General features: G+C 50.4%; 4 protein-coding genes across 4 annotated transcripts in view; 2 read left to right on the top strand and 2 right to left on the bottom strand.

Moving 5' to 3' along the window:
- The window catches only part of LOC115552289 (sodium/potassium/calcium exchanger 3), a 14494-nt gene extending 10237 nt beyond the window's left edge, over positions 1 to 4257 (top strand). The window contains exons 13-17 of the mRNA XM_030368227.1: positions 795 to 961; positions 1227 to 1341; positions 1579 to 1691; positions 1873 to 1938; positions 2679 to 4257. Coding sequence (XP_030224087.1) covers positions 795 to 961; positions 1227 to 1341; positions 1579 to 1691; positions 1873 to 1938; positions 2679 to 2789 — 572 coding nt within the window. The 3' untranslated portion in view covers positions 2790 to 4257. The remainder of the gene's footprint in view (positions 1 to 794; positions 962 to 1226; positions 1342 to 1578; positions 1692 to 1872; positions 1939 to 2678) is intronic.
- A 1520-nt stretch (positions 4258 to 5777) lies between these two features.
- dpf2l (D4, zinc and double PHD fingers family 2, like) lies at positions 5778 to 14453 on the bottom strand. The gene is made up of 11 exons (XM_030368228.1): positions 14366 to 14453; positions 13270 to 13430; positions 12031 to 12138; positions 11163 to 11362; positions 10867 to 10959; positions 10094 to 10178; positions 9313 to 9447; positions 8145 to 8276; positions 7562 to 7674; positions 6564 to 6645; positions 5778 to 6041 (listed from the first exon to the last, which is right to left on the bottom strand). Exons 1-11 carry the CDS (start codon positions 14395 to 14397, stop codon positions 5956 to 5958), a joined length of 1227 nt encoding a protein of 408 aa, XP_030224088.1. The 5' UTR covers positions 14398 to 14453; the 3' UTR covers positions 5778 to 5955.
- A 1168-nt stretch (positions 14454 to 15621) lies between these two features.
- Positions 15622 to 18114, top strand: ttc9c (tetratricopeptide repeat domain 9C). The gene is made up of 4 exons (XM_030368550.1): positions 15622 to 15726; positions 16186 to 16569; positions 17018 to 17200; positions 17515 to 18114. Exons 2-4 carry the CDS (start codon positions 16227 to 16229, stop codon positions 17634 to 17636), a joined length of 648 nt encoding a protein of 215 aa, XP_030224410.1. The 5' UTR covers positions 15622 to 15726; positions 16186 to 16226; the 3' UTR covers positions 17637 to 18114.
- Positions 18115 to 18169: 55 nt separating this feature from the next.
- si:ch211-168f7.5 (pneumococcal serine-rich repeat protein) overlaps positions 18170 to 27500 on the bottom strand; it is a 10484-nt gene continuing 1153 nt past the window's right edge. Inside the window, exons 2-4 of the mRNA XM_030368549.1 lie at positions 23021 to 23240; positions 21815 to 22123; positions 18170 to 21157 (exon numbers count right to left, since the gene is read on the bottom strand). Of these exons, the coding sequence (XP_030224409.1) occupies positions 18543 to 21157; positions 21815 to 22123; positions 23021 to 23240 (3144 nt within the window). The 3' untranslated portion in view covers positions 18170 to 18542. The remainder of the gene's footprint in view (positions 21158 to 21814; positions 22124 to 23020; positions 23241 to 27500) is intronic.

Here is a 27500-nt window from a genome sequence, read left to right as displayed (position 1 = left end):
TGTTTCGGGGAGGGGCAGAAACATAAGATTGAACCCTTTTTTTCTCTAAAATTGGGACTAATTTCCGTAACAGTGATACAATGGAATACATTACCATGTTGACGGTCATATAAAACAGATTATGAAAAAGGATTTTGGGTCACTGGCTCTTTAATAAAAGATGAACTTCACACACACACACAAACACACACAGCAACACATGCACATACGACCTGCTTGAATATTTAATATAACTTTTAATGAGTGCTTATTAAAAGATTATGTCTACATATATCTAGGAGAGAGACACACAACCTCTATCCGTGTGTCTCTCTCTATGTGTGTGTCTCCATATATGTGTGTGTCTCCATATATGTGTGTGTCTCCATATATGTGTGTGTCTCTATATAAGTGTGTGTCTGTATTAGGGATCGACCGATACAGATTTTTTAGGGCAGATACCAATACCGTTTTTTTTCTTCAGCCTTAGCCGATGACCGATACGCCGATACCGATTTACTTGAGCCAATTTTTGGAGCTCCCTCAATTCACATCATGAAAATTACACAATGACGATAACAAATGTTACAAGTCTGAAAATAACATGTATTGAACTGTGAATGTCTTTAAATCACTGTCTGTAAATCAATCAAAAAATATATGTAAAAAAAAATCTGCAAACGCCAATAAACGTGAAAAAAACTAATCTCGGCCGATAATATCGGTAGATTACTAGTCTCCATCTACTGTATGTGTGTGTCTCCATACATGTGTGGTCATGGATGTGTGTGTGATAACGTGCCCCCCGGCCCCAGAGGGATGGTGTGGGCGGCTGCGCTGGCTGGGGGCCTGGCCCATCAACCTCGTGCTCTACTGCACCGTGCCCAACTGCCGGCGGCCTCGCTGGAGGCGCTGGTACCTGCTCACCTTCCTCTCCTCCACGCTGTGGATCGCCTTCTTCTCCTACCTCATGGTCTGGATGGTAGGACGCCACACACACACAGCAAGCTGCACAAACACACACTAAATACACACTAAACACACACACAGCCATCTACACACACACACACACACACACACACACGCAAACACACACAGCCATCGCTACACATCCACACACACACACACCGTAAACACACCAAGCCATCCACACACACACACACACACACACACACACAACCATACATGTACACACATACACATACATGTACACACACCCACCCAGCGTCCTGCCCGTGTGTCCTCAGGTGACGGTGGTCAGCTTCACGCTGGGGATCCCCGAGGTGCTGATGGGCATCACCTTCCTGGCCGCAGGGACCAGCGTCCCCGACTGCATGGCCAGCCTCATCGTGGCCCGGCAGGGTGAGCCGGACCACAGGGACCCCTCAACACACACATCCACACACACATCCACACACACATCCAGCTGATGGGAGGCCTGCAGCCCAGCTCTAATGTATCTCTTTTGTGTGTGTGTGTGTGTGTGTGTGTGTGTGTGTGTGCGCGTGCGTGCGTGCGTGCGCGCGTGCGTGCGTGCGTGCGTGCGTGTGTGCGTGCGTGTGTGTGTCTGTGTGCGTGTGTGTGTGTGATGTCTGATAGGTATGGGAGACATGGCCGTGTCCAACTCCATCGGCAGTAACATCTTTGACGTGCTGCTGGGTCTGGGCTTCCCCTGGGCGCTGCGGACCCTCATAGTGAACTACGGATCAGTGGTGAGGACACTCTGCCCCCCGGAACACAGAGACGCACTAGGGGGCGCCCCCTCTCCCTGACTCCACCCCATTCTGCTCACACACAGACCTAACCCCCGCACAAAGACACACACCACAACGTGAATCAATGATTTGTTTGTTGAGTTTTACCGGTGATTTTTATTTGTCTTTGTTTGTTCAGGTTTACATCAACAGCAAAGGTCTGGTGTACTCGGTGATTCTGCTGCTGGCCTCAGTCATACTGACTGTAAGTAATCCAGTCCCTTCATTTAAGCCCGAGAGGGCAGGATAACCCCATGGGAACTTGTTGCTATAGCTACCATCCCAGTGTCTCCCTTGTATGAATTTAAGAAATATATACCAAGACCAATCCAGGATAAAATGCTTTTCAGGAGAGTCTCAGTGTCATGAAAGAAGGAGCTTGGAGCACTGAGTCCATCTATTGTTAAAGAGCCACCAACGATACAGATGATGCTAACGGTGCATCAGCAACAGCACCACCTCTAGGGAAACACTGGGTACTGCAGCCCTTAGTTCCGGGATTGCACTGGGTCACAAGCATAACTCCTATCTGCTCATTAATAATAAATCAGTCGAGAACATGAACTAATCTTCTGAGAAGTTCTCTCCAACTGATTTTCTTATACAGCAGTATTTCGTTTCCAATATAATTTTTAGCTCTAAAAACATTACAGAGGTCTGGACTTCACTGACCTCATAGCTGGCTACGAACATGGCCGTAACATCAATTTCCCAGCGAACATAAGCTATACACAGTGATTTCCTTTACCCTAAAAATCATCAAGCATTCTGCATGTAAAAGACCTTTAGGACACTTTCCAAATCTGAAATGAAACGTTTACATTCAAAATGTGTCTCTCACAATCCCGTATGCCAATCAGGGGACCCCAAGTGGGACCCGACCCAGAGGTTGGGACCCACTGGTCTCCTGTACCTTCCTCTGCTCACTGACTCCTCCCCCCCCAGGTGCTCAGTGTCCACCTGAACCACTGGAGGCTGGACCGGAGGCTGGGCCTCAGCCTCATCATGCTGTACGCCGTCTTCCTGCTATGCTCCGTCGGCTTCGAGAGGCTCTAGAGAGCCAAGCACACACGCACACACACACACTGAGAAACACACAACTTTGTTCACATCGTCATAAACATCTCAAAGTATCGCAGTGTTTGGGGGCGGGAAAACAGGTTGTATTTGTGGTGAATCACGAAAGGTGTGTACTGTTATTCCCCTGGTGCAGTAATTCACACTCACTAGTACATTCTGTTTCTCAGACACACACACACAGTTACTGTACCCCATGCTGCAAACAGTGATCCAGTAAAAAGGAAGTCAAGTCTGCTGCGTTTTGCTATAAGATTGTAACGTCCCACTGGCTGCACTTCTTTACCTTTGATACCGTCAGTATTTTGCAGTTTTATACCAAACACCTCCAGCCCACATGTTGTGCCGTTAACAAACGACTTTGAAACAAAACAAACATATTAAAAATTGACTTTGTAATGTACCATTTCCACTGCCCTTTAGTGCAATACGTTGTTTCAGATGTCGTGATTAAAAATGGAAACATGACAACGATTGTGATGACCAGCAACCAAGCAATGACTTCCTCGGTCCTCATAGATGATATGCGTTTCTTCCTGTGTGTATCGTGGCTTTCTGGTTGTGGGGTTGGTTTATGTACAAGTTATATTGTAGACATGTTGAATCAAGCCTTTGTGTGTGTTCCTGTACGATGTAGCATGGCTAATCCACACCGATAATTGCACTACCACACCGTGCTCTCTTGTAATTAAAACACAAATCCCAATTTATTTGTGAAAGCTTCAAAGCATTAAAAAATAGATTTTTATTTTGGGGGAAATATCCTTCCTTTGAATGTCAGTGGGGAAATACTTGGGTGTTCGTCTGTATGTGAAATAAAACAAATTGTACGTTTCCCCTGTTTTTCTTTTCATTTCCCAGTGAAACTCAAGAAATTAAACAAATATATCCAACGACTGACTGCAGAGTTCACTGGCCTTATCCTACTTTCATTGCATGGTAATAGCTTAATTGGACATGGAGATAATGGCAAACCAATGAACTTGTTTTAAATTTAGCTTAACTGTTTAACTTTTTTTTTTTTTTTTGGATTGTACTCTGTGTAGTTTTTAATATGAGCTATTCTCTTTATGGGAGAAAGCAATTATTTTTCAATCCTTTTTGAATGGATGTGTTGACTTTGAAGACCTCTAAATCTTCCCCTTGTGGTAGCTGTCCATCTCCTTTTGGTCGAGTCTCTTCACTAAATCTCTGCTTGGACGCAGTATCCTCAAAGTTGGGCCACTAAAAAAGTGGCTCTAGTTTGTTCAATATGCATTGATTCACTCGGTTATACACAAAGAATACAAATCAAATAACTGCACAACCACATGTTCTTCAAATACATTGTGAGATTTTTATTACACTTGAGCGTCATCAGTTTTCATACCAAAAAATAAATGTAAAAAAAAAAAGAAATAACACAAGAAATTATATCATGGAACCGTTACAAGGACTCATAATGGAGGTCTATGAGGTGACTGCAGAACGTCAAAGACAAACGACCATCATAACAAAATACAAAACATCCAAATACAATACACGTTGGTTAGTAACTACACTCCCCCCCCCCCACCCAATTGTAAGCTATACTATATACTTTACAAAATCCTACTAGAAAAAACTCCCAATACCAGTGGAATATCAAGTTATATATATATACTGTGTGTACAAAATATTAAAAATATGCTGTGAGAGTTTTCCGTGTGCATCCAAAACAGCTACAATCTGCATGCAAATCCGTCTCAGCGTGGAGGAGGTGAAGCAGCGATGGGACTGGTGACGGTGTAATCTAGGGGTGATGGTGTGATCTAGGGGTCCTGGAGGTGTGATCTAGGGGTCCTGGAAGTGTGATCTAGGGGACCTGGTGGAGGTATGATCTAGGGGTCCTGGTGACGGTGTTCTGCCCCTGTGCCACTCTGCCAGGAGGGGTCACACACACACCATCGAAAATTCACAACCACAGATATCAAAGACACTAAAAGTATCTTCAGAAAGTGTGTGTGTGTGTGTGTGTGTGTGTGTGTGTGTGTGTGTGTGTGTGTGTGTGTGTGTGTGTGTGTGTGTGTGTGTGTGTGTGTGTGTGTGTTGGGGGAGGGTTAACTTAAGAGTTCACTGCAACAGATCGCTAGTAACAAAAAGTACATCAACATTTGACAAATTTCTGCCTTTAATAAAGAAAATAAACTTGTCTTTTTATACTTTTTTTTGCTGCAATGAATCACATAGAGGGGGGGGACGTGGGCACATCGCTAGGCAACAAAAGGCTCAGAGAGTGTTCCCGTCAGTTGTGGCGTAGACGAGAATATCTCACTACCGTGAACACGACTCCAAGACGTCTGCCCACAAGTCCGCTTGGTTTAGCTCCACCACAAGTCTGCGGCCGTACCCGGGCAGCCAGGCTCTAGCCCCGCCTCTGGCCCAGCGGGGTCGACCTCTCCTAGGAGGACAGCCTGCCGACCCTGATGGGTCGATGGGCAGGCGCTCGTGGATCTCTGCGTAGCGGAAACCCTCGATCCGACAGACAGCCACGACAGTCAACTATTGATGGTTAATATCTCTTCACAAAAAGGTTTTGATAATCCGTTAAAAGGTGCCCTCCCAGACTCATACAAGGGAGGAAATACAACAATAGCAACTATATCATTTTGGCTTTTTATTTTTTTTTAAGAAAGGATTTACCAGTCCCAACAGTATAAGTATGGTGTGTGTATGTGTGTGAGTGTGTGAGAGAGAGTATGTATTCCTGTATGTATGTAGGACTTATGTAATTAGCTGCCATGCTAATCTTTTCACTCCAAAGAGCTTCCATGGAAATGTTGGTTACCATGGTTACTGTGCTCAATCTCCCCCTTTATCGAGCCACAGTGTGGAGATAGTGTGTGTACGTGTTCATTTTGGGAGTATGGTATTGCAAAGGGGCTGAAGTTTTCCCTATTTGATCTTAAAAGGGGTGTGTGTGTGTGTGTGTGTGTGTGTGTGTGTGTGTGTGTGTGTGTGTGTGTGTGTGTGTGTGTGTGTGTGTGTGTGTGTGTGTGTGTGTGTGTGTGTGTGTGTGTGTGTGTGTGTGTGTGTGTGTTTAAGACCGCACTCCGGGGTGCTCTGAAAGCGAGGGGACGGGGAGATGGGGGTTCCCCATAGCTCACTGAAAAGGGGGCCTGGCCGATCAATCAGAGGCGGAGCTCTGGTTCTGCTGGTATATGGACGCCTTGTCCTTCAGCAGCGTCAGACACAGGTGACAACTCCAGCTCCCTGCACACACAAAAACACAACACAAACCCTTCAACCATGCTGCCCGTCCTGGCACTTAATGTACGCACTAGTCGTACTAAGTTATAGTACTTAGTTAATATAGCATCTTATCCTAGCTATCTTTGTTGTATACTACTAAACTGAGCTTAATGTGCTTTAGCAGAGGGCTAGTACTACTACTAAACAGGTCTCAAGGTGCTTCGGCCTAGTCATAAGATGTGTGTGTGTTTGTGTGTGTTTGTGTGCGTGTGTTTGTGTGCGTTCAAGTGTACATGTTACGTGTGCGTGTGTCCTCACGTCGTTCTCCGAGGTGCCGAACACTGAAAGGTGGCAAGGCCTATTTTTCTATTTGAAGGCAAATGTATCTTTTGACATTATGCATTAAATATGAGCCGAGAAGTAACTTTAAAATACCGTAGACAGAATCTAATCGACAAAGAGAACCACCCCCCCCCCCCCGCTGGGATGACTCAACACCACAGAAGAAGAGCAGAGCGACCGGGCGGTCTATTAGCGGCTCACCTTCCGGGGGCTCCGTCATGGGGGGGCTGAGGCAGTACATGTGGTAGCCTCGGTCACAGTCATCGCAGAACAGCAGCTGGTCCTGCACACACACACAAACACACACACACACAGTTATTTTTCCAGGAAGAAAACACAAAATTATGTGAAATACAAGAAAGTGGGCGCTACATTGACTCAATGAGATTGGGCACCGCAATTCAAACTGCTGTCCATTTAGAGGAGGTCATCACACACACCTCTCCCCCCTGGCTGGCAGCCGCGGGATCTCTGGCCGCGAACCCCTCGGACATGGCACCCAGTTGCCTGGTCTTAATGTGGCTCAGCCTAGTGCTAGTACTACTACTACTACTACTACTAAACTGCTCTTAATGTGGTTCAGCCTAGTGCTAGTACTACTACTAAACTGTTCTTAATGTGATCCAGCATTGGGCTAGTACTACTACTAAACTGGTCTTAATGTGATCCAGCATTGGGCTAGTACTACTACTAAACTGCTCTTAATGTGGTTCAGCCTAGTGCTAGTACTACTACTAAACTGGTCTTAATGTGATCCAGCATTGGGCTAGTACTACTACTAAACTGGTCTTAATGTGATCCAGCATTGGGCTAGTACTACTACTAAACTGGTCTCAATGTGATCCAGCATTGGGCTAGTACTACTACTAAACTGGTCTTAATGTGATCCAGCATTGGGCTAGTACAACTACTAAACTGGTCTTAATGTGATCCAGCATTGGGCTAGTACTACTACTAAACTGGTCTCAATGTGATCCAGCATTGGGCTAGTACTACTACTAAACTGGTCTTAATGTGATCCAGCATTGGGCTAGTACTACTACTAAACTGGTCTTAATGTGCTTCGGCCTAGTCATAAGATGTGCGTGTGTTCCTGTGTGTGTGCGTGCGTGCATGTGTACATGTTGGGGGGGTGTTGCGCGTGTGTGTGTGTGCGTTGGCGCAGTGTGTTCGTGTTGCGTGTGCGCGCGTGTCCTCACGTCGTTCTCCGAGGTGCCGCACACGTTGCAGCACTTGCACTCGATGCACTGCCAGCGGTACGTCTTGACGGCCGCCATCATCACCGCCGTGAACTGCAGGCAGGTGGGGTGGCCTGGGGGGGAACCGTTGGACACGGTCAACAAACATGAACTAGGGCTGGGGCACTAATACAATTCTGATCGCGATTTCGAAAACTAACATAAATCGAGTTTACACACGTTTTTTTTAATATTTACTTTATTGATTAAATGTTTTATAGAATGTGCAGAACATCGGGATACATATCAGTACATTATTTTAAATTCGAAATTTTTGAATTTCAGTTTGCGTATTTTTTTAAAGGGGAAATTTCCAAGTCCTCAGTTACAAAGTGGCTATTGGAGAGAAATGCTGAATATTGCATCATGTTTTGAAACTCAAAAATAATCGTTTGAATGATCGTGATTTCAATATTGACCAAAATAATCGTGACTATGATTTCCCATAATCGAGCAGCGCTAACATGAACACAAACTCAGAACAGAAAGGCCGCAGGGCTGGCACGAGGTTCTGCAGAGGGGTCGATCGTAAAACCAGGTGTACCTGAGCGGCCGCAGTCGGAGCAGGACACCAGCTCCTCTGATTGGCCGGTCTTCTGGTTGAGGGTGGAGTCTCCCAGGCAGAAGTCACAGTAGTCGTTGGGCAGGGCCAGTCCATTGGGACCCTTCTTAGGGGCTGAGACAATGGGCAGGAGGAAGGTGTTAAGCAGAGACCACAGGGGCCCCCTGGACACACTAGCTGGTGGAGACCATCCCCCCCTCTCCCCCCCTCTCACCTGATCCTGCTGCCCACTCATCAACGATTCAAATTCACTACTACTGACAGGCAAGTCCAATGAGAACCAGAATAGAGCATAACACATCTTTTTCAATCAAAGCAATTATGTCATATTCTCACCAGGCTAGCCAACCTCCACTCAGCAGAAGCAGGTGAAGCAGGTGAAGCAGGTAAAGCCCCCCCCCCCCCCCCCCCCGACACATTCAATCACATCAAATTATATAAAAAAAGCGTTGATTGATTATAATTAGATATGAGGGAAATAGAGCATTGAAAATCCCAAGTGTGTGCCTGTTAGTCAGGAAAGTGTTGAGTCATGCATTAAGGCGTGGTGGAGGGGTCAAACAGCCAATACCACGACCCAACACCCTCTGCCTCCACCCTAGACCCTCTAAACCCTCAGCCTCCACCCTAGACCCTCAGCCTCCACCCTAGACCCTCAGCCTCCACCCTAGACCCTCAGCCTCCACCCTAGACCCTCAGCCTCCACCCTAGACCCTCTACACCCTCAGCCTCCACCCCTAGACCCTCCGCCTCCAACCTAGACACTCAGCCTCCACCCTAGACCCTCAGCCTCCACCCTAGACCTTCTACACCCTCAGCCTCCACCCTAGACCCTCAGCCTCCACCCTAGACCCTCAGCCTCCACCCTAGACCCTCAGCCTCCACCCTCGACTCTCAGCCTCCTACCCTAGAACCCCTACACCCTCAGCCTCCACCCTAGACTCTCTACACCCTCAGCCTCCACCACTAGACTCTCTACACCGTCAGTCCCTTCACCTGGCTCACCAAAAATTCCATTCATACAGAAGAACTGTTTACTGTAACGTTGAACCCACTGATCAAATATGTCGGCTTAAAATGAAAGAATGAGGAGAGAGTGAGCAGCTGGCTGCCTCTCACTCCCTGTGTGTGCACGAGGGCGGTGACTCACTCTTGGGCTCGTCAGGCTGGCGTGGAGGCGGTGGAGCCTCGACCTCCTCCCGGTCCTCGCCCTCCTCCTCCGCCAGGTGAGAGTGTGTGTAGTGGTAGCTCAGGCCCGGGCGGTTCTTGTAGCGCTTCCCACAGACTGACACACACACACACACACACACACACACACACACACACACACACACACACACACACACACACACACACACACACACACACACACACACACACACACACACACACACACACACACACACCACAAAAAGTGGGGAAAATGAATCACAAAGCGTCTGAAGTGCATCTGTGTGGGCGATGCGGTGCTTGACACTCATTTCCCTCAACTCATTTCCATCTCATGTCAAGTACAAGACAAGAGCAGTGAGCATGTAGAAGACAAGAAATAAGGTAGAGACAGGAAAATATATCCTGTGACTTGTCTGCATGTTGGGACTCCGGGCTAGGTTCCAGATCAGTGTCACTCCCTGTCACAGGCGTAGGGCTGTGGGGGGGGGGTACTCCCTGTCACAGGCGTAGGGCTGTGGGGGGGGGGTACTCACTGTCACAGGCATTGGGCTGGGGGGGGGGGTACTCACTGTCACAGGCGTAGAGCTGGGGGGGGGGGTACTCACTGTCACAGGCATAGGGCTGGGGGGGGGGGGGGGTACTCACTGTCACAGGCGTAGAGCTGGGGGGGGGGGGGTACTCACTGTCACAGGCGTAGAGCTGGGGGGGGGGGGTACTCACTGTCACAGGCATAGGGCTGGGGGGGGGGGGGTACTCACTGTCACAGGCGTAGGGCTTGTCTCGCTCCTCCAGGGCAGCGGCGGCCGCCTCAGACTTCTTCTTGCTGTTCCTCTCGCTGCGGCTCTGGAGGGGGAGCCCAGGGAGAGGCGGAGGTTAGGAGGGGAGCGACTCCACACCGACCGCAACATTAAGGCAAGGCACGCCGGGGCATTAGTCTTTTAAATGAGGAAGAATCGCTGGGCCCAGGGCGGAAACACAGAAGGTGGATTCATCGTTCGTGTTCCTTTCATCCACTTTAGAGAGAAAGGGAATTTAGAGCACCTTCAGTCTGAGTGTGAGCTGGTGTGTGAATGAGAGTGTGAGCTGGTGTGTGAATGAGAGTGTGAGCTGGTGTGTGAATGAGAGTGTGAGCTGGTGTGTGAATGAGAGTTTGAGCTGGTGTGTGTATGAGGGTGTGAGGCGGGAGCTGGTGTGTGAATGAGAGTGTGAGCTGGTGAGTACATTGGCATTGATTTCTGCGGGGCACAGGTGATATGTGCCCCCTCGATATTTAGGGATATTACTAAATGACTAAATTAGATCAGTAGAAGAATAAATATTTGAAATCAGTCAAGATTCCTTCACATAAATAGACATTTACAGCATTAATTGATGCAGAAATATTCACCGGAATTTAGGGAATAAAGTGTTTGATGCTAAAAATGTTCAAAGCAGACCATGGCCACTGTGGTTGGTGTGTGTGTTGGTGGGTGCGTCGGTGTGTGTGTTGTTCAGTGTTCGTGAGGATCACATGTTAGGGGCGCAGCGTTACCTTGGACTTGCTCTTGCCTCGTCTCTTTGGGGTCTCGTCCTCAAAGTCTTCATCGTCCAGGTCGTCCAGGTAGTCGTCGTGGTCCAGCACCCGCTACAGAGAACAGAACAGAACCGGATAACGAGGCCGGTCGCCGATCAATCACCGTCACAGTGACGGACTCGGACACGAATGAACTCCAAAACATGAAACTGAAAGGGTAATAAAACCACGTCCTACAATGGAGGACCCTGCACTATGTTTTGAACACTAAATGCGTCCTGTAGGCTGCCCCATAGGGAGGCGGAGGGGCCGACCTTGCGTATGCGTCCAGAGGAGGTGTGGGTGGAGGCGGAGGCGGCGACGGGCTCCGGGACGGGGTCCTCCTCCGGCCCGCGGACCTCGGCGGCGGCGGCGCCCCCCCTCCGGTCCAGGGGCTCACCCTTCAGCAGGGCCTCCAGGCTGCTGCCGTCGGCGGCCCCCAGGGTGTCGCGCTTCAGGCCCAGCTCGATGTCAGCTGCACACAACACATGGAGGATGAGGCAGGTCCACACAACACATGGAGGATGAGGCAGGTCCACACAACACATGGACAAGGAGGCAGGTCCACACAACACATGGACGATGAGGAAGGTCCACACAACACATGGAGGATGAGGCAGGTCCACACAACACATGGATGAGGAGGCATGACTTTGTTACTGTTCTAGCCTCCACTGTTTCCGTCTGCAGGATTATTTAAATGTAAACGCACTGAATCCTATATATATATATATATATATATATATATATATACATACACACAACACTACCGTTCAAAGGTTTGGGGTCACCCAGACAATTTCATGTTTTCCCTGAAAACTCTTGAGTTCTATTCAGCAGTTTTCAGCTGTGCCAACATAATTGCACAAGGGCTTTCTAATCGTCAATTAGCCTTTTAACACGATTAGATAAACAATGTACCATGAGAACACAGACAGATTGTATTTTCAATTCATAATACGTTATATTCATTGAAAAAACAGCGGTTTTCTTTAAACAATAGGGACCTTTCTAAGTGACAGCAAACTTTTGAACGGTAGTGTATGTGTATGCCGAGCTGTCAAAGTTCAAAGGTCCAAACTGGCCCAAACCAGTGTAGAGAAGGACGACATCACCCAGCCCCTCGTGCACGGCTCAACTTACCTGCTTTGAGGGGTGGGAAGGCCAGGCGGGGGTCCTCAGGGGGGTGGGCGCGGCGCTTCTTCCTCCAGCGGCGGGCAGGGTACGTGTACAGCTGGCCCGGGGCGAGGCCTGGGGGGGTGGGGGGGGGGGGGGGGGGGGGGGGGGGGGGGGGGCAGAGAGAGACACACACAGAAACAAAAACCTGTTAGGTCAACAGAGCGAAGCTTGTCTGAGATAATATTAGCCCGCTATCATTTTACATACACAAACCGGAACACAAGAGTTAAAGGAAAACTTCAGGTTTCCTCGAGCTGGACCCTAGTTCCCGATCGTTTTGGGGTCTACGGGATTAATACGGACTGCAAACTTTTTAATTGTTCCAGCATTGAGCGAGAATGCTGCAGCCGGCATCCGCGAAAATGAGCTGCAATGTAATCCTTCTGGGCAATAGTGCCCAATTAATGTACGTCCTCTAGAAGTGCTCGCCTTAGCCACAGACAGGCACACATTATATTATATCATTACGGAAAGGATCCTTACTGAAGGGAGTACAACTTGTTTCTTTACGTTTCGCTGAACTAGTCGGTTTGTTATGTGTCTAACCAAGTCTCATTATAGGAGAGGTCTCGCTCTGAGATCTCTTTGGTTCAGGATATTTCCCTATTGGTAATTGCAGTCTCTACTCTGGCTCACCCAAATCTTTTATACAACACTAATCTACGCAATCTGTAGTCCAACACAACAAACTCTCCTCTCTCCAGATCTCATTAACATTTGCACTGTTCTCTTCCTTCGACAGCTTAACTCTCGCAAGACTTCTCATTGAGCAAGACCTGGTTGGACCCGGTAACAAACACACCATTATATACCGAAAGGTTAAGAAACAAGTGCAGCAGCAATACTGGACCAATTTCAGAAATTGGTTTAACCTTTGGGATAGATTATGGTTTATGATGATGATACAACTATCGTATTAAAAAAAAGATATATATATACTTTCTTAGACCATTAAGGCTTAACTTTTAATACTAAAATGCCTTTTTTCTATTTTACCCATTTCTTTGCATATGTTTTTCTTTTACTTATCTATTATTTTATTTTATTGTACGACAATGTTTATATGCGAAGCACTTTGAGTCTGCCTTGTGTATGAAAAGTGCTATATAAATAAAGTTGCCTTGCCTTGCCTTGCCTTATAAGAGCTTGAATATCCTGCATCAGCCAGTCAATCCCATACAGAGCGACAGAGGAGACCCTCACCTGCACTCCGGTGCCTCTTCTCCATCCAGATGTAGCAGTTGGACTGGGCCACACCGGTCTGGGAGTCCAGGAACGGCATGAGGATGCTGCGCTCCGCACAGAGCCGGGCGTTGTAGCTGTGGCACTGCTCCATCGCATCTTTATAATACTGCTCCCCCAGCCTGGAGCAGACGGAGGAAGAAGAGGATAACACAAGGTCAACCTTAAAGAGTTTACAGGTGTATGTGTATGCGTGTACATGCACCATTTAAATATATGAAGTAGGCCTTGGGTGGGAAGGGTTGTGAGAAACAACCTTTAATGAGTACATTAATTGGTATAGCATGCTTTAAAATGAGATGTTCACCCTTTGTGTTAAAGGTGTGTTACTCAATCGGATTGGGTTAAGCTGTGGAACGTAGCATATGGCAACTTAAATGATGCTCAGTTAGAGATCAGTAACTTCATGACTATTAAAGTCCAGCCATTTCAGGCTGATATCACATTTCAATATGAGGACATCAAAAATACACTCCCATTGCATTCCATCCTTGCGTTTTCTCGACTCCAAATCCGGACGTTATTGCATCAACCACTACCAAAATGAGGCTTAGGGTGGTGATAGTCTCTCACACACACACACACACACACACACACACACACACACACACACACACACACACACACACACACACACACACACACACACACACACACACACACACACAATGCAGACAGCAGCGAACAAAAGGGGATTGTTGACGAGCCTCGCGTCTCCACTGAACGCCCGCCAAGCTAATAGCCGCACATCTTAAATCATCCGATCCACCTCCGGCCCTTTGAACTTAGTGATGGATCAAACCCACATCCACCGAGGCTCATCACACACACACCGTCCCCCCAGAAGAGACTTCATGTCTCATGGCGAGGCTGGCCCCGGCTAGCGTTAGTTCATCACGTTATATCCTCCAGGGGCCATTATCGCCCTGATGACTGTGAAACAAATCCTTCTCTTTTCCAACACGTAAAACTTCGTTCGTTAGAAACCAATGTTTCATAATACGGTCGTTAAAAGGACGGCATGCTGTGTGATATTTCGGTAAATTAAGATACTTACACTTTCACAACACTGTCGACGGCCGCCGCCATCTTTGCTTGTTGCGGTTGTGTGGCGCGCTACTGCGCACGCGCATACTACTGCTCTGATCCTATTCGACTCTCAAACCTCTCAGAACAAAGCAGCCTTTACATATAAAATCACTTTATGGCTGTGCGCCCTGCTGCACTGGCCCTGTTAGATAACCTACATGTGTAAGAACGTTTGAATAGTAAAACAATTAAATTATTCATTATTAAACCCAGTTATTCTTCTTTTAATGGTTGGATGGTGTAGCCTGATTGCCTAATTGATGTGCCTAATCTACCCAGCCTTCGTATTGGTTGTTTGTAGCCGGTGTAATATTCATATTGAGAAATAGAAGCATGTGAGTCCCAAGAAATTATTTAGTTTGGATGTGATGTTGTGGGCTATAGCCGACTTTTTGTTAACTGATGGCCTGTCAGTTATGTTAGGCCATCAGTGCTCATTCATATTTCCATCAGTGTTCATTCATATTTCAGCATTAGGTTGGCATTCCATGCCCATGGGGCTTTGCATGGAAAGTGATGAAGCTTCCAATAAAAATAACAATCAGGATACTTTAAAAGATGAAATGATTGATGATGGTGCAAAATGGGAAGATAGGAATGTTGTAGGCTAGCAGTAGCAGGATGTTTTATCTCGCAGAAACCAAAGGGTTTGAGTTGGCCAGTTTGTTAAGTAAAGAGCTGTCACAAACACGGGTTTACACTGCTGTAGCACAGCACTTCGATCAGAAGTCAAATTTGCATTTACATGAATAAAAAACAACAATACTGTTGCTTCAGAGACATAATCATACTTTGATATTGATATTTAAAAGATACACGAGAGAGAACTTAATTTATAGGATAAGCAATCAGGATTTGGTGTTTGAGATGTTCCGTGACAAATCCGAATCGTAGTGCTTTATACTGGTTGTGATGGTTGTTTCACCATCAAAGAAACACGAAGATAACGGTTCTCATAGAGATCCTTGATAAATATGATGACAGTAAGCAGACGTTTTTCATTGTAATGAATATAGTGACATTGATTTGGCTTACTGGCTAATGGGATGGAAAAAAAATACTTGTGACTGGAACAGACATCAAGACACCATACGTTTTGTTCAGGTCTTAAAAAAGTAATCTATAGTGACTTCTGGAGGGGCCTCCACAGCACACACACACACACACACACACACACACATTATAGCAGCATATTGCATTTGTCAGGCAATACCATCTAAGGCGCCAGGGGGCAGTAAGGTGTTCCAGAGGATTTAGATTTGACCGCAGAAGAAGAAAACCCGGAAGATCTTTCCAGTCTGTGCTGTAGTGATCTGTAATCTCTGCAAGGTAGGATGTGATCCTACTCCATTAGTTAATCTGCCAATGGTTATATCTTAGTTGCTTTCGTTTTGGTTGACTGTGATTAAACAACGTGTGACTGAGTGGTTCCTGTAGTTATCTTGTAACAGTGTCAAGTAAGCTTGCCATATTTTGCCTGCACTGTGAGTTGTGTGTCACTTGGCTCCGGTCGAATTGTGGTGGTATTTTTGCTAGGCTATATATGAGATATTACAATTTCCATATAGGGATTTATCAATGCATCTAAAATGATGGTATAGTGTCAGATTTTATAATGGCCATCATCTGATTCCTCTTATCAGACCCATGTCAATAGAGATATAGTAGCAATACATTTAGTTGTATCATGCTTCAATAATAAATAACTACTTGTGCCAGCTTTGTGTATTCATTCTCCACCTATGTCCACCCATGTGTATTCATTCTCCACCAACGCATCCCCCTCAGTGTCGTCCCCCCAGCTGTCCGCTTCACTCCGTCCAGACGTCATGGAGGCCTCAGGAGGAAGGGAGAGTCCGGAACCATCCGGTGCAGCAGCGGCAGTAGCCAGCTTCTCCGGCCTCCTCCCCAAACCCAAGCTCAGCGCCGCACAGCTGGATGCCCAGCTGCAGGACGCGGTCCGCCTCAAAGCCGAGGGGAACGGCTTCTACCGGGGGAGGAGGGTCCGCTCGGCCATCGGCTCGTACCACCGGGCGCTGCTGCTGCTGAGGAGCCTGGACTCGGACGTCACCGCGGGGATCAAAGGCTTTGGGACGGAGGTGCCCGTCCTGACGCCGGCACAGGACGAGCTGCTGAGGGACACGCAGGTGGACTGCTACAATAACCTGGCAGGTAGGAGGGAACGTAATTCTGTTTAGAACCCCCAATCCACCTCAAGTTATTGAGCCCGAAGTCCCAAGTATATAGAAAAATACATTATGGCTATGAATCATATAAAGTGGTACCGTAAAAGACTATATGCAGCACTGTTCCACTGATCCAGTTCCGACTGGTGCCCACCAGTAAGCACAGGTTCACATTCACACAGGAGGTCTACTAGCCAGGTAGTTCACTTACTTTGCTATAGTCCTTTTAATGGGTATTCATCCAAAGTTACTTGTAACAAATACAGATATTGAGGGGCATTGAGGAGCAGTAGGACAACATGCCGGCATTGGGGATCAAACTCGGAGCCTTTTTAGCGAATCAAGCCAACCAAAAGGTTATCCTGTCCCCTCATCTGCCACACATCATCTCACCTACTTTATTTGTTTGTCCTCCCATGTCCAATCTTTCCCAGCATGTTTGCTCCAGAAACAAAGTGTGGATTACACCCGTGTCCAAGAGTACAGCCTGCGCGTGTTGCAGAGACGACCGGAGGACCCCAAAGCGCTTTACAGGGCTGGGGTCGCCACGCTGGAGCTGGGCGATGCACACACTGCCAAGCAGTACCTCACCAAGGCCTGCAGGGGGCAGCCTAACGGTAAGACCACATTGTGTAGGGAAGACACACTTTAAAGGATTATTTCAGAGCTTTATTTGAATGCATATTTCACAAAAGAAGGTAATTTTGTTTGTAGTCTGCATTGTTTGTTTGGTAACTCTCAATGAAATCGCCTTCACCGATTGATGATAAACTATATGCAATCTAATCCACTTTACCCTTGTTTTCATCTGAGTCGGTTGACGGTTCAGGAATTCTAGACCAACTTTTTGCTAGCCACAAATCGTATTTCACTAGATATGTTATAGATAAATATATATACCCCTGGTTTTCATTGTGTGCCATTATTGCAGATGCAAATGTGAAGAAGTATCTGCTGAAGGTAGATGAGAAGCTAAAGTCAGAGCTACAGAAGGAGAAGGCGATGTACCGGGGAATGTTCTCCTCCAGCTCCAAGGGGGAAGAGTCAAGTTAGGCCAGCGGCTAGGCCCTTACCAGCCAACCCTCCCCAACCCACGGAACCACGAGCCCAGGATCCAGAGACAGTCGGAGTGGAGCTGATCTCAAGGTGCCTCACCTGGCTAATAAACAATGAACAGATCACACGCACGGCGTCTCCGTGATGTTGTGGGTGAGGCACTGGTTGGAGCACGAATGAACAAGGTCGTAGGGCGCATGGTAATCTGAACAGTGGAGATTCAAGATGACAGCAGGTGCGTGCAACGTGCCGGCCACACTGAACACATGCCCACGGTGGAAATGTGGTTAAACATTGTTAGTGTTTTCGGTATAGAGTTGTAGAAGGTGGTCTGTACTATTGGACCGGCACCCCAGGGCCGTTCACTGCACTCTTATGCCTTCGTCAATGTGTTCTTTGGTCAATTTCACGACGTGTTGCTTTAATCTGTTGGTTTTTTGTTTGATTCAATAAATACTTTTTGTAGTTTGCCAAACTGCTATCCATTTTTTAAATACCATGCTAGAAATGATGCCATGCATGGACACAAATGCATTCATTAGAAGTTTATTTTATTAATTATGGTCTGTTTGTTTTCTCAAATACATTTTAGGATACATATCTTCCATTCAAATCTTAGGATACACGTTTCGAAATCCTGAGCACAATATCGAGTTAAAGTTTATTTGCTTTTGGTCAATATCTGGCCAATATGATTGTACTTTTCAATAAACAAGAATAACCTCACATCCACACTAAAGCCATTATCACTGAATCACAGAAATACAGAACAGTATGCAGAAATGCAGCATGTACATCCAGCAACATCATTCATGTGTTTAAAGTAGTGTTTATTACATCCTTACTCCTAATAGAATACTGACTAGACTTTTGTAATAGTTTGAGGATGAAGGCGTCACTGCTTCACTTCTTTGACGATCTCTTCTTGAGGCTCAAGGACCTCATGGAGCCAAACATTCTCTTCCCGAGGTCCCTCAGCGACCTGGACCGCTGGAGGGTCCGGGGCGGGGGTGACGGCGAGAAGGAAGGGGAGGAGAGGGGCGGCGAGAGGGACTGGCAGCTGCCCTCCAGGCTCTGGGACCGGGAGAGGTTGAAGAGGCTGGCGGTGGAGGACAGGCGTTTATCCCCGTCCCCGTCCAGGGGCCTCACGCCGTCCTCCGGCTCCAGCTGCAGCCGGGCCCGCGCTACGTCCAGGGAGGACACCCAGGGTGTGGCCCTCAGCGGCTCCTGGCGCCGCGCCCGGGGCACCAGCAAGCCCTGGGACTCGCTGCGGAACAGAGTCCTGGAGAGCCTCAGGCTGGAGCTCCTCTTCTCCCAGCCGCCTTTGCCCTTGGCGGCGGCGGAGGAGGAGCTGGGGGAGCTGTCCACCGTGGGCCTCTTCTCCTTACAGCTCCCCGTCATGGGCTGCCCCCTCCGACACTCCCTCCTCCAGCTCCCGCTCCGGCTCCAGCCGTACCCGTACTCCGCCCTGTCCACCTCCTCCCGGTCGTCGTCCGACTCTCTGCCCCAGAGGCGCCCGTCCCAGCCCCTCCAGAGGCGGCCCGACGTCCTCTTGGGCGCGGAGGCCTCCCTGGGCCGGGGCTCGCCCTCTCCTCGCTCGTCCTCCCCCCAGGTGGAGCCGTAGTTGTCCCGGTGGGCGTAGCTGCTCACCGGCGACGCCCGGACCAGCTCCCGGGACGCATGCCTCCCTCTGTAGAGGCCTTCTCCCTCGGACCGCCTCCAGCCGCCGCCAGCCCCGCCCCCCCCCGCGGCCTCTGCGTTCTGCCGGAGGGACCCGCCCCTCGGCCGGACGGCGGGGGCCGGGGCGCTGGCGCTGCCGCGGGGCAGGGAGCACTGGGACGGCGCGTCCCGCCGGAACACGGAGAGGGGGGTGGAGCCTAAGGGGGACGGCTGGAGAGGGCGGGGAGGGGAGTGGCCCCTGGGGAGGGGCCGGGCGGCCGGGGAGGAGGCGGTGGAAGACGGCAGGTCGGAGGGGCCGGGGCCCTGCTGGTAGTTACAGTGGGAGGGCTGGTAGTGCAGGGCAGGCGCCTGGGCCGGGGGGTACGGGTGTAGGGGGCTGTTGGCGTGGGAGAGGGGCGGGGTGAGACTGGCCTGTGACCGCGGGGAGTGAGGCAGCGGGGGAGTGAGACCAGAGTGAGACTGTGGGGAGTGCGTGACGCTGAGCGACAGCTGCATGGGCCGCGGCGGAGTGAGCTCCGAGTCCACCGAGGTGCAGCGCATCTTGGCCCAGGGGTGGGGGTGGTCCTGGGGGGCCAGGCGGTACGGGTACCCCGGCGCGTGGCCCTGGCTCCTCGGCCGGGTCCCGGGCTCCACCTGGAAGCATTCCACGTCCAGCTCCACCCCCTGCTCCATCAGCCCCACCACCACGGCCCGGGACAGGCCCGAGAGGCGCACGATCTCCTCCACCATGGCCGAGTCCTCCGCCAGCAGGGAGCTGGAGCCCAGGTCCTGGGTGAGGCTGCTGCGCTGGGACCCCGGGGCTGACCCGGTGTGGACCCCCAGCCCGGCCCCCGGTGGGGCGCTGCTGCTCCAGTCCAGCGAACGGCAGAAGTTCTGCGATCCGAACGGGGGGGTCGCTCCGGCCCCCGACGCTACCTCCAGGGAGCTGCGGTGGCTCAGGGTGGAGGGGCAGGTGGAGATGCGGGAGCGCGCTCTAAGCCCCGGGGTCGCCGTCGACGACGACGACGTCAGGGAGGTCGCAGAGGTGGAGGCGGCGGCCTCCTTGGAGAGGTCGGTCCTCAACGCCCCGGCGCTGCCGTTCTTGGTCTTCTCCAGCAGCCCCAGGCCGGCCCCCACGCCGGGGGGCAGGTTGAGGTTCAGGTTGAGGTTGAGGTTAATGTTCACGTCTTCCCCCGTGGCCGAGGGGAGGTTCCCCAGGTTGATGGAGTTCCTGCTGGCCCTCTTGCCGGCGCTGCTGAGGCTGACCTTGGCCGAGTTCCCCACCAGGGACTTGCAGGGCGTCGCGCTGCCCCCCAGTGGCTTGGGGGAGGGCGCCGCGCGGCTCTCGAAGGCCGAGAGGGACTGCGTGGAGCCGTGGCCCTTGCTCGGAGTGCGCAGGGCGCTGGTGGCCGCGGACCCCTGGGCGAGGTCCAGGGTGGAGGCGGAGGAGCGGCTGCGGTACTGGTGAGCCAGCCGGGAGATGTACTGCTCCAGCTGGGTGAGGGAGGGAGGGCTGGGCGGTCCCGGGCCCGTGGGGGAGACGGGGTCTGGGTCCGAGGCCGGGGGGTCCTCCGGCGGGGGGCCTTCGGGGCTGGTCGAGGCCGAGGACTCGTGGCCCTGCGGGGTGAAGAGGGGGCTCTGGAGGGCCACAGCGTGCAGCGGGCTGGGGTAGCAGTACACCTCCTTGGTGCGTCGGGACACCAGGTCTGTGCAGTAGTGCGGGTCCAGTTGAGCCCTCAGGTGAGGGGAGGAAGAGGAGGAGAGGGGGTCGAGGAGGGAGACCAGGGTAGACGTCTGAGGGTCGCTCAGCGATGAGCAAAGGTCGGATAAGAAGCTCAGGCCGGCAGTCTCAAAGTCCCCTGCAACAAACAACAAAAGATTGTTTTAGAAGACTTTTCTGGAATGTTTAAAGACCCGTCTGTTCAAAGATACATGTATAAACCTCCATCCATAAGGAGAGCTCTCAAGGGTTAGGAAGTGTTAACAATCATTGAGTGGAGGCCATGCACTGTATCTACATCATGGCTTACTGTACCATAGCCCATGTAAAACTAGAACATATTCACAGATGTGTCTAATAAACCTCGGAATACGTCACATGCATTCAGAAGAGATGGTTCAAGTGCTACAGATGTGAAAGTACCCCTCCTCATTCCCCCTGGAAGCATGTTCAACTCTCAGCTCCAACACGTTCTAGCCACTGCAGGACTGCTGCTGTGCATCAGAATGGCAGCGATGTTAATCCCTCCAATTGTCTTTCTTTTTGTAGCCCATGCCAAGTTGTCCGGCACAAGGTTGCATATTTAACGGGTTCCCATGGCGATGACCCCTGCATGCCTCGCCTTTGTTCCCTTGATCCTGGTTTAATTGCAGTCCTGTCAAGTATTGACCAGACGAGACTTGACAAGAGGAACGGGTGTTCCTCTAAACAGAACCAATCAGAGCAAAGCCCCCGTTGAACGAGACATATAAACCCCATCGCTAAGGTTGTGGACCCCCCCAAACGAGACGCTCACCTGAGACGAACCCCCTCACCGCCACGTCCGCCTCCCCGGGGACGCTCTGCTCCGAGGCGGGCTGCGGGCCGCACCCCGCGCCCTCCGCCCACCGGGGGACGCTGGGCTCCCCGGGGACAGGGGGCGGGTCTCCAGGGACCGGGGGCCGGTCCCCGGGGACAGCGGGCTGCTCCTCAGGGACCGAGGGAGCAGGCTGCTCGCCCCCGTGCCTGGGGGGCTTGGGCGGCGGCCCCGGCAGCCCCGGCGCCGCCTCGCTGGACACCGAGTAGCAGGAGTCCGACAGAGAGCTGCCGCTGACCGAGTAGAAACCTGGAGAGGGGGGGGGGGGGAGAGGGGCATCAGAGTTCAGAGCTGGTCTGTGGACAGTCCCTCTTTGTTGGGGAGCATGCTGGAGTACAGGTGGTGTCAGGACGGGTGAGGGAGGAGGGGCGAGCGGTCAGCAGATTGTAGTGATAGAGCTGCTTTGTGATCCATAACAACCTCAATATAGTTTTAACAATGGTTTCTTTTTACCACCAAATTGCAACTGGCAAGGACTGGATCCGCAATAAAGGTCCTTGGAAGAGAATGCAATATTTGGTCAAGATTACAGCGTGGGCTGATATGTTTTGACTATTGAGTAAGAGCGATGTAGAGGGATAAGGCAAAAGAGTCGAGGATTTCATCTGGTTTAAACCTAAATAAACCTTCAGTAACACAAGAGGTGTGTAATAATAACCTGATAAATGGTGGTATGCGATCTATGAGGGGAGGCAGCCGGTGTGAATAAGGTCAAGCTATGAGATAATAGACGGTGTGTTGCGAGAGCAGCGGCAAGGTTTACAAAAGGAGTTGAGGGTTAATGTTTAATCAAACTGCACACAGTCAATAGTGGCAGGAGGTGACGGGCGGTGCAGGTTAACACATGAGCGCTCTATGAATGACCAGATAGGAAGAGCAGAGCTGGGGCCTTAGATACTAGCATGTCTTAACTAGTCTCTTCATGTTGGTGGTTCTTTGTGTACTAGTATGTCCTAACTAGTGTGTTCATGGTGGTTAAGAGCAGAGCTGGTGGTTCTTTGTGTTCTAGTATGTCTCAGCTAATGTCTTCATGTGGGTGGTTCTCTGGTTACTAGTGTGTTAACTAACGTGTGCTTCACGTTACTTGTTCTTTGTTTACTAGTATGTGTTAACTAGTGTCTTTATGTTGGTGGTTAGGTGTCGTACCTGAGCTTGGTCTGGAGTCACTGTCCATCTGGATCATACTATTAGAGTCCAGAGTGGGGGGGGACAGCAGCTCAGAGGAGGCATCCCAGGACAGATTGGACCACCTTGAGCTACCAAACCCCCCGGTTTTGCAATGAACTGGCCCATCGCCTTGGATACACCCCTTCTCCAGTAGGGGTCCCTGACAGGGGGGGGATATGACCTCGGCGGGAGAGCAAGTCTGAAAAATAAAACAGACACAAACAGAAGAAGACTTTAGTCGGGCAGCTCGGCGAGAGACCAGCTGAATGTACCTCCTGAGGGCCACAGTGGGGGCCTGTCACGCTGCGCAGTAAGCACTAGTAACATCAGAAAGAATTAGTCCTAAAAAAAAAATAAGGTTGTGACACCCCCCCCTCCCTCAGATTACAACCACCACCATCCCCCCAACAAAGATCCTCCCTCTCCCTCTCCCTCTCCCAAACAGATTAGCGGTAAAGTGACATCACCAGCTTCCAGGAAGTCTCAAGGCACCAAACAACACAGCTGCAACAAAAGCCTTCTGATTGTACCTCAGTGGCAGAGTTACTGTGTGTCGCTGATTTGCATGATTGGTTTTGTTCGATGGACATCTCCCATTTCCACACGCAAACATGCACGGCACGCACACACACACACTCACACACACACACACTACTATTAAGGAGATAGTCGGTGGACAACAGACCTCTTGTAACTCTAAGCACTAATTAGGCCCCCTTGTTACCGAAGGCAGACAATATAGGTAGTGAGTCACCGACGGAGTGAAAGAAGAGTGGTGGTGATGTTGGTAGGGGGGGGTAGGGGTCGTAGGATAGGGGGAGGGATTTAGGAGGATAATACCAGGAGACAGATGACGCAACAAAGAACAGCAGGAGCTGCAGAAGGAAAGGGGGATGGATGGATGGACGGACTGATTCTTTAGGGAGGGGGGGGGGGCTGTTGAAGAAAAGAGTTGAGAGACTTTGATCCCTCCTGAAGCTCTGACTCCTCTCCGTCGGACTCTGCTGCTGGAATGTAAAGGCAGAGGAATGGGAGAACGAAAGAGAGACTTAAGAACGAAAATAGAAACAAGTCCGCCAGTAGGAGGCCGAACAAGGTGGAGGTGGTGGCGGTTGCCTGGTGAGACAAGGGCATCTCGAAGGAGGTGCAACACCACCCTCTCCCACCCCCCCCCCCCCACCCCCGTCTTGACAAACACCACCCCCTCCCTGCCTCTATTATCTCCTTGCTGCCACCTCGTCCTCACCATAGATACGCCAGCCCTCTCGCTCTCTTCCCTTCATTTCCACTCTCTCTCCCCTCTCCTCCCACACAGGACTACGAACAACACAAAGAATATTTTAACCCGTCCAGGTCCAGAAAGCAGGCTGCGCAGAGCACGCGTCCATCCTTCTGTCCTTTGGTCAGGGGGCGAGTATATTGGGCCTTTGTGAACCATCCCATAATCGCCTCTCTGTTTGAAAAGCCCTTGATAATGCAATGCACATTTTCCTGAATGCGAGTTCCCCAAAATAGACCACTCAGAGGCTTGGAGCTTAGCGTTAACTCGTCCTCGTGCTGTTGGACCTCCTTTGGGCCGCTCGCGCTGCACGTCAAACAAACGATCTCTCTGATGGTCCCTGATGCAGGGCGCATTATGGCATCTCACGTTACGGCAGCGGCGAGGGCATGATCGAATCACAGAGCCAGCGGACAGGAAGCCCGGGGTGCTGGGCCGGACAGCTGTAACACGACACCTGTGTGTGGAGAGGGGGAGGCTAGGCGGTGTGGGAGCAGAGACACCAGCAGTGGGGCATTTGATTGTACCTAGGCCGCTGCTGCAACACACTGGGTTTAATAACCAGGGGTCTCATAGTGCCTTTCAGCCAGGCTGTGTGCGTGTGTGGGACAGAGGAAGTTTTAGCCAATGAGAGAAGCAGCAACCAGCTGTGTGTGTGCGTGTGTGTGTGTGTGTGTGTGTGTGTGTGTGTGTGTGTGTGTGTGTGTGTGTGTGTGTGTGTGTGTGTGTGTGTGTGTGTGTGTGTGTGTGTGTGTGTGTGTGCGTGCGTGCGTGCGTGGACAGTGGAACTGTTAACCAATGAGCGGAAGCAACAGACCAGCTGTGTGTGTATGTGTATGTATGTGTATGTGTGCGTGTGCGTGTGCGTGTGCGTGTGTGTGTGTGTGTGTGTGTGTGTGTGTGTGTGTGTGTGGGTGGACAGTGGAAGTTTTGTGAAATGGGAGGAAGCAGCGACCAGCTGTTAGTGTGTGAGTGTGTGTGTGTGTGTGTGTGTGTGTGTGTGTGTGTGTGTGTGTGTGTGTGTGTGTGTGTGTGTGTGTGTGTGTGTGCGTGTGTGTGTGTGTGTGGACACTGGAAGTTTTAGCCAATGAGCGGAAGCAACAGACCAGCTGTGTGTTTATCTGTATGTGTATGTACGTGTGTGTGTGTGGGAGTGTGTGTGTGTGTGTGTGTGTGTGTGTGTGGGGGGGGGGGGGGGTTGTGTGTGTGTGTGTGTGTGGACACTGGAAGTTTTAGCCAATGAGCGGAAGCAACAGACCAGCTGTGTGGGTATTTTCATGTGTATCTGTATGTATATGTACGTGTGTGTGTGTGTATGTACATGTGTATATGTATGTGTGTGTGTGTGTGTGTGTGTGTATGTACATGTGTATGTGTATGTGTGTGTGTGTCTATGTGTTTGTGTGCGTGTGGGAGTGGAGGAAGTAGCTAAAGCTTGGCTCAGGACCTTGCGTGGCGTGTTTTCGGAGCGCGCCCTGCTCAGATCCTCCACCAGGGCCGCGGTGGATCGGCACCAACCCACTCCTACTCGCTCTAACATATCTGCCTTCTGCTCCGCTGGCCGTTATATAACACAACACTGATCACTAGAATAATAAGCCTGTAATAATAATAATAAGTGACAATAAGCCCTGCTGTTGCTAAAACACTGACACGGTGAGGCTGACAAAGCAGCCGCCTCAGTTTGAATGCCTTGGCTGGGCCGCGCTGTGTAGGCCGCTCTACCCCGGCGTGCACGCAACCGACGGCGAGCAGCCTGATCCCCGCACAGTGGTGATGACTAATCTCTCCCTCCCTCCCTCCCCCCCCCCCCCCCCCGCCTCCCAGCGAGGACCCTCTCAGGGGGGTGTCAATCAGTGGGCGATGGTGACGAGAGAGAGAGAGAGAGAGAGAGAGAGAGAGAGAGAGAGAGAGAGAGAGAGCGAGAGAGCGAGAGAGAGTCATTTTGAACAAGTCTAGATCACATTTAATTACACGAGGGTTAGGACGAGAGAGAGACAGGGCAGAGGGAACGGCAGTGTGTTTCTATACATCCACATCTCTGACCACTGGTTCCCCGGCTCCTCTGAACTCAGTGTCGAAGGTGTCCCTATGGCTCCTTTCTCTAGCTTATACGGACAGGGGACGCCTCGCCCTAACTGAGGCAGAGGTGTGGCTTCCCCCTGTCTGTATAAGCTAGAGAAAGAAATCATGATGGTAACCCACCAAGCCAATGAGAGAGTACGAAGACTCCACTTCCCTTCCCTATGAGCCTGAGATGTACAGCAGGTCTGGTGTTATGGTTGTCAAAAGCGAGCTGACAAACCGGACGGATCATGACTTAGCGAGGGAGTGTGCATGTCTGTGGCAGGTTGCTCAACAACAACACAGCCCACACACAAACACTTTGTAGAAACACCTGTTTGTCTGATTGCATCACCGCTGATTCTGCTCAGAGGTTCTGGTTTGGAGATATAAGATGTTCGGGGTATATATACGTGGGCCGGACCACCCAACGTCTCTCTCTGGCGCGGGAGGGGTCTTGGGTGGTCATGTAAAAGCGCCAACTTCTGGTGGGTAAAGTGTGTGTGTGTGTGTGCGTGATTAAAAGAGAAACACACACGCACCCACACACACACACCTCCCGACCTGTGCATTGCTATTTACAGACACATTCCAACCTGTCTCCATGGAGTTCTGGCACTTTCACAATAAGGATGCAGCTGATTCAAAAGCAAACACACACACAAACACACACGGACACAGACAAGGAAACACACTGGTGGGCAGAGAAAGGGATCATGGGACAGTACAGGGTGACTCTTATGGAACAGTATCGTGGCCTCGATGGGGAGAGTGTGTGTCACTGTGCCAGGAAGCTGTAACCAACACCTAACACACATTCTTGTGCGGTGTTTTTTGTGCGTTGGCCGTTCCCAGCGACTCATAGAGCTCCAGGAAATAGGAGCCACGGTCCATTCATAGCCACGGGGAACCACACCACACCAAGTGTCCTTAGGACAGGGAATGGAAAATCTCACGGTCACAGTTTGACTTTTTGTTACAGACCACATGCCCACGCCACAGTAACCTCTTACAAGATGTCCGTTCAGACCTCAGACGGTTGAACCTGCTATATACCGCTGGTGAAGTCCAGGACCTCTCTAACATGTGTCCTTAATTCTAACCTTGACCATAAGA

This window comes from Gadus morhua, chromosome 10 (assembly GCF_902167405.1).
Source record: "Gadus morhua chromosome 10, gadMor3.0, whole genome shotgun sequence".
In the NCBI taxonomy this organism is placed as follows: domain Eukaryota; kingdom Metazoa; phylum Chordata; class Actinopteri; order Gadiformes; family Gadidae; genus Gadus; species Gadus morhua.
Note: the sequence above shows the minus strand (reverse complement) of the source record. Positions and strands in the feature narration are given on the sequence as shown.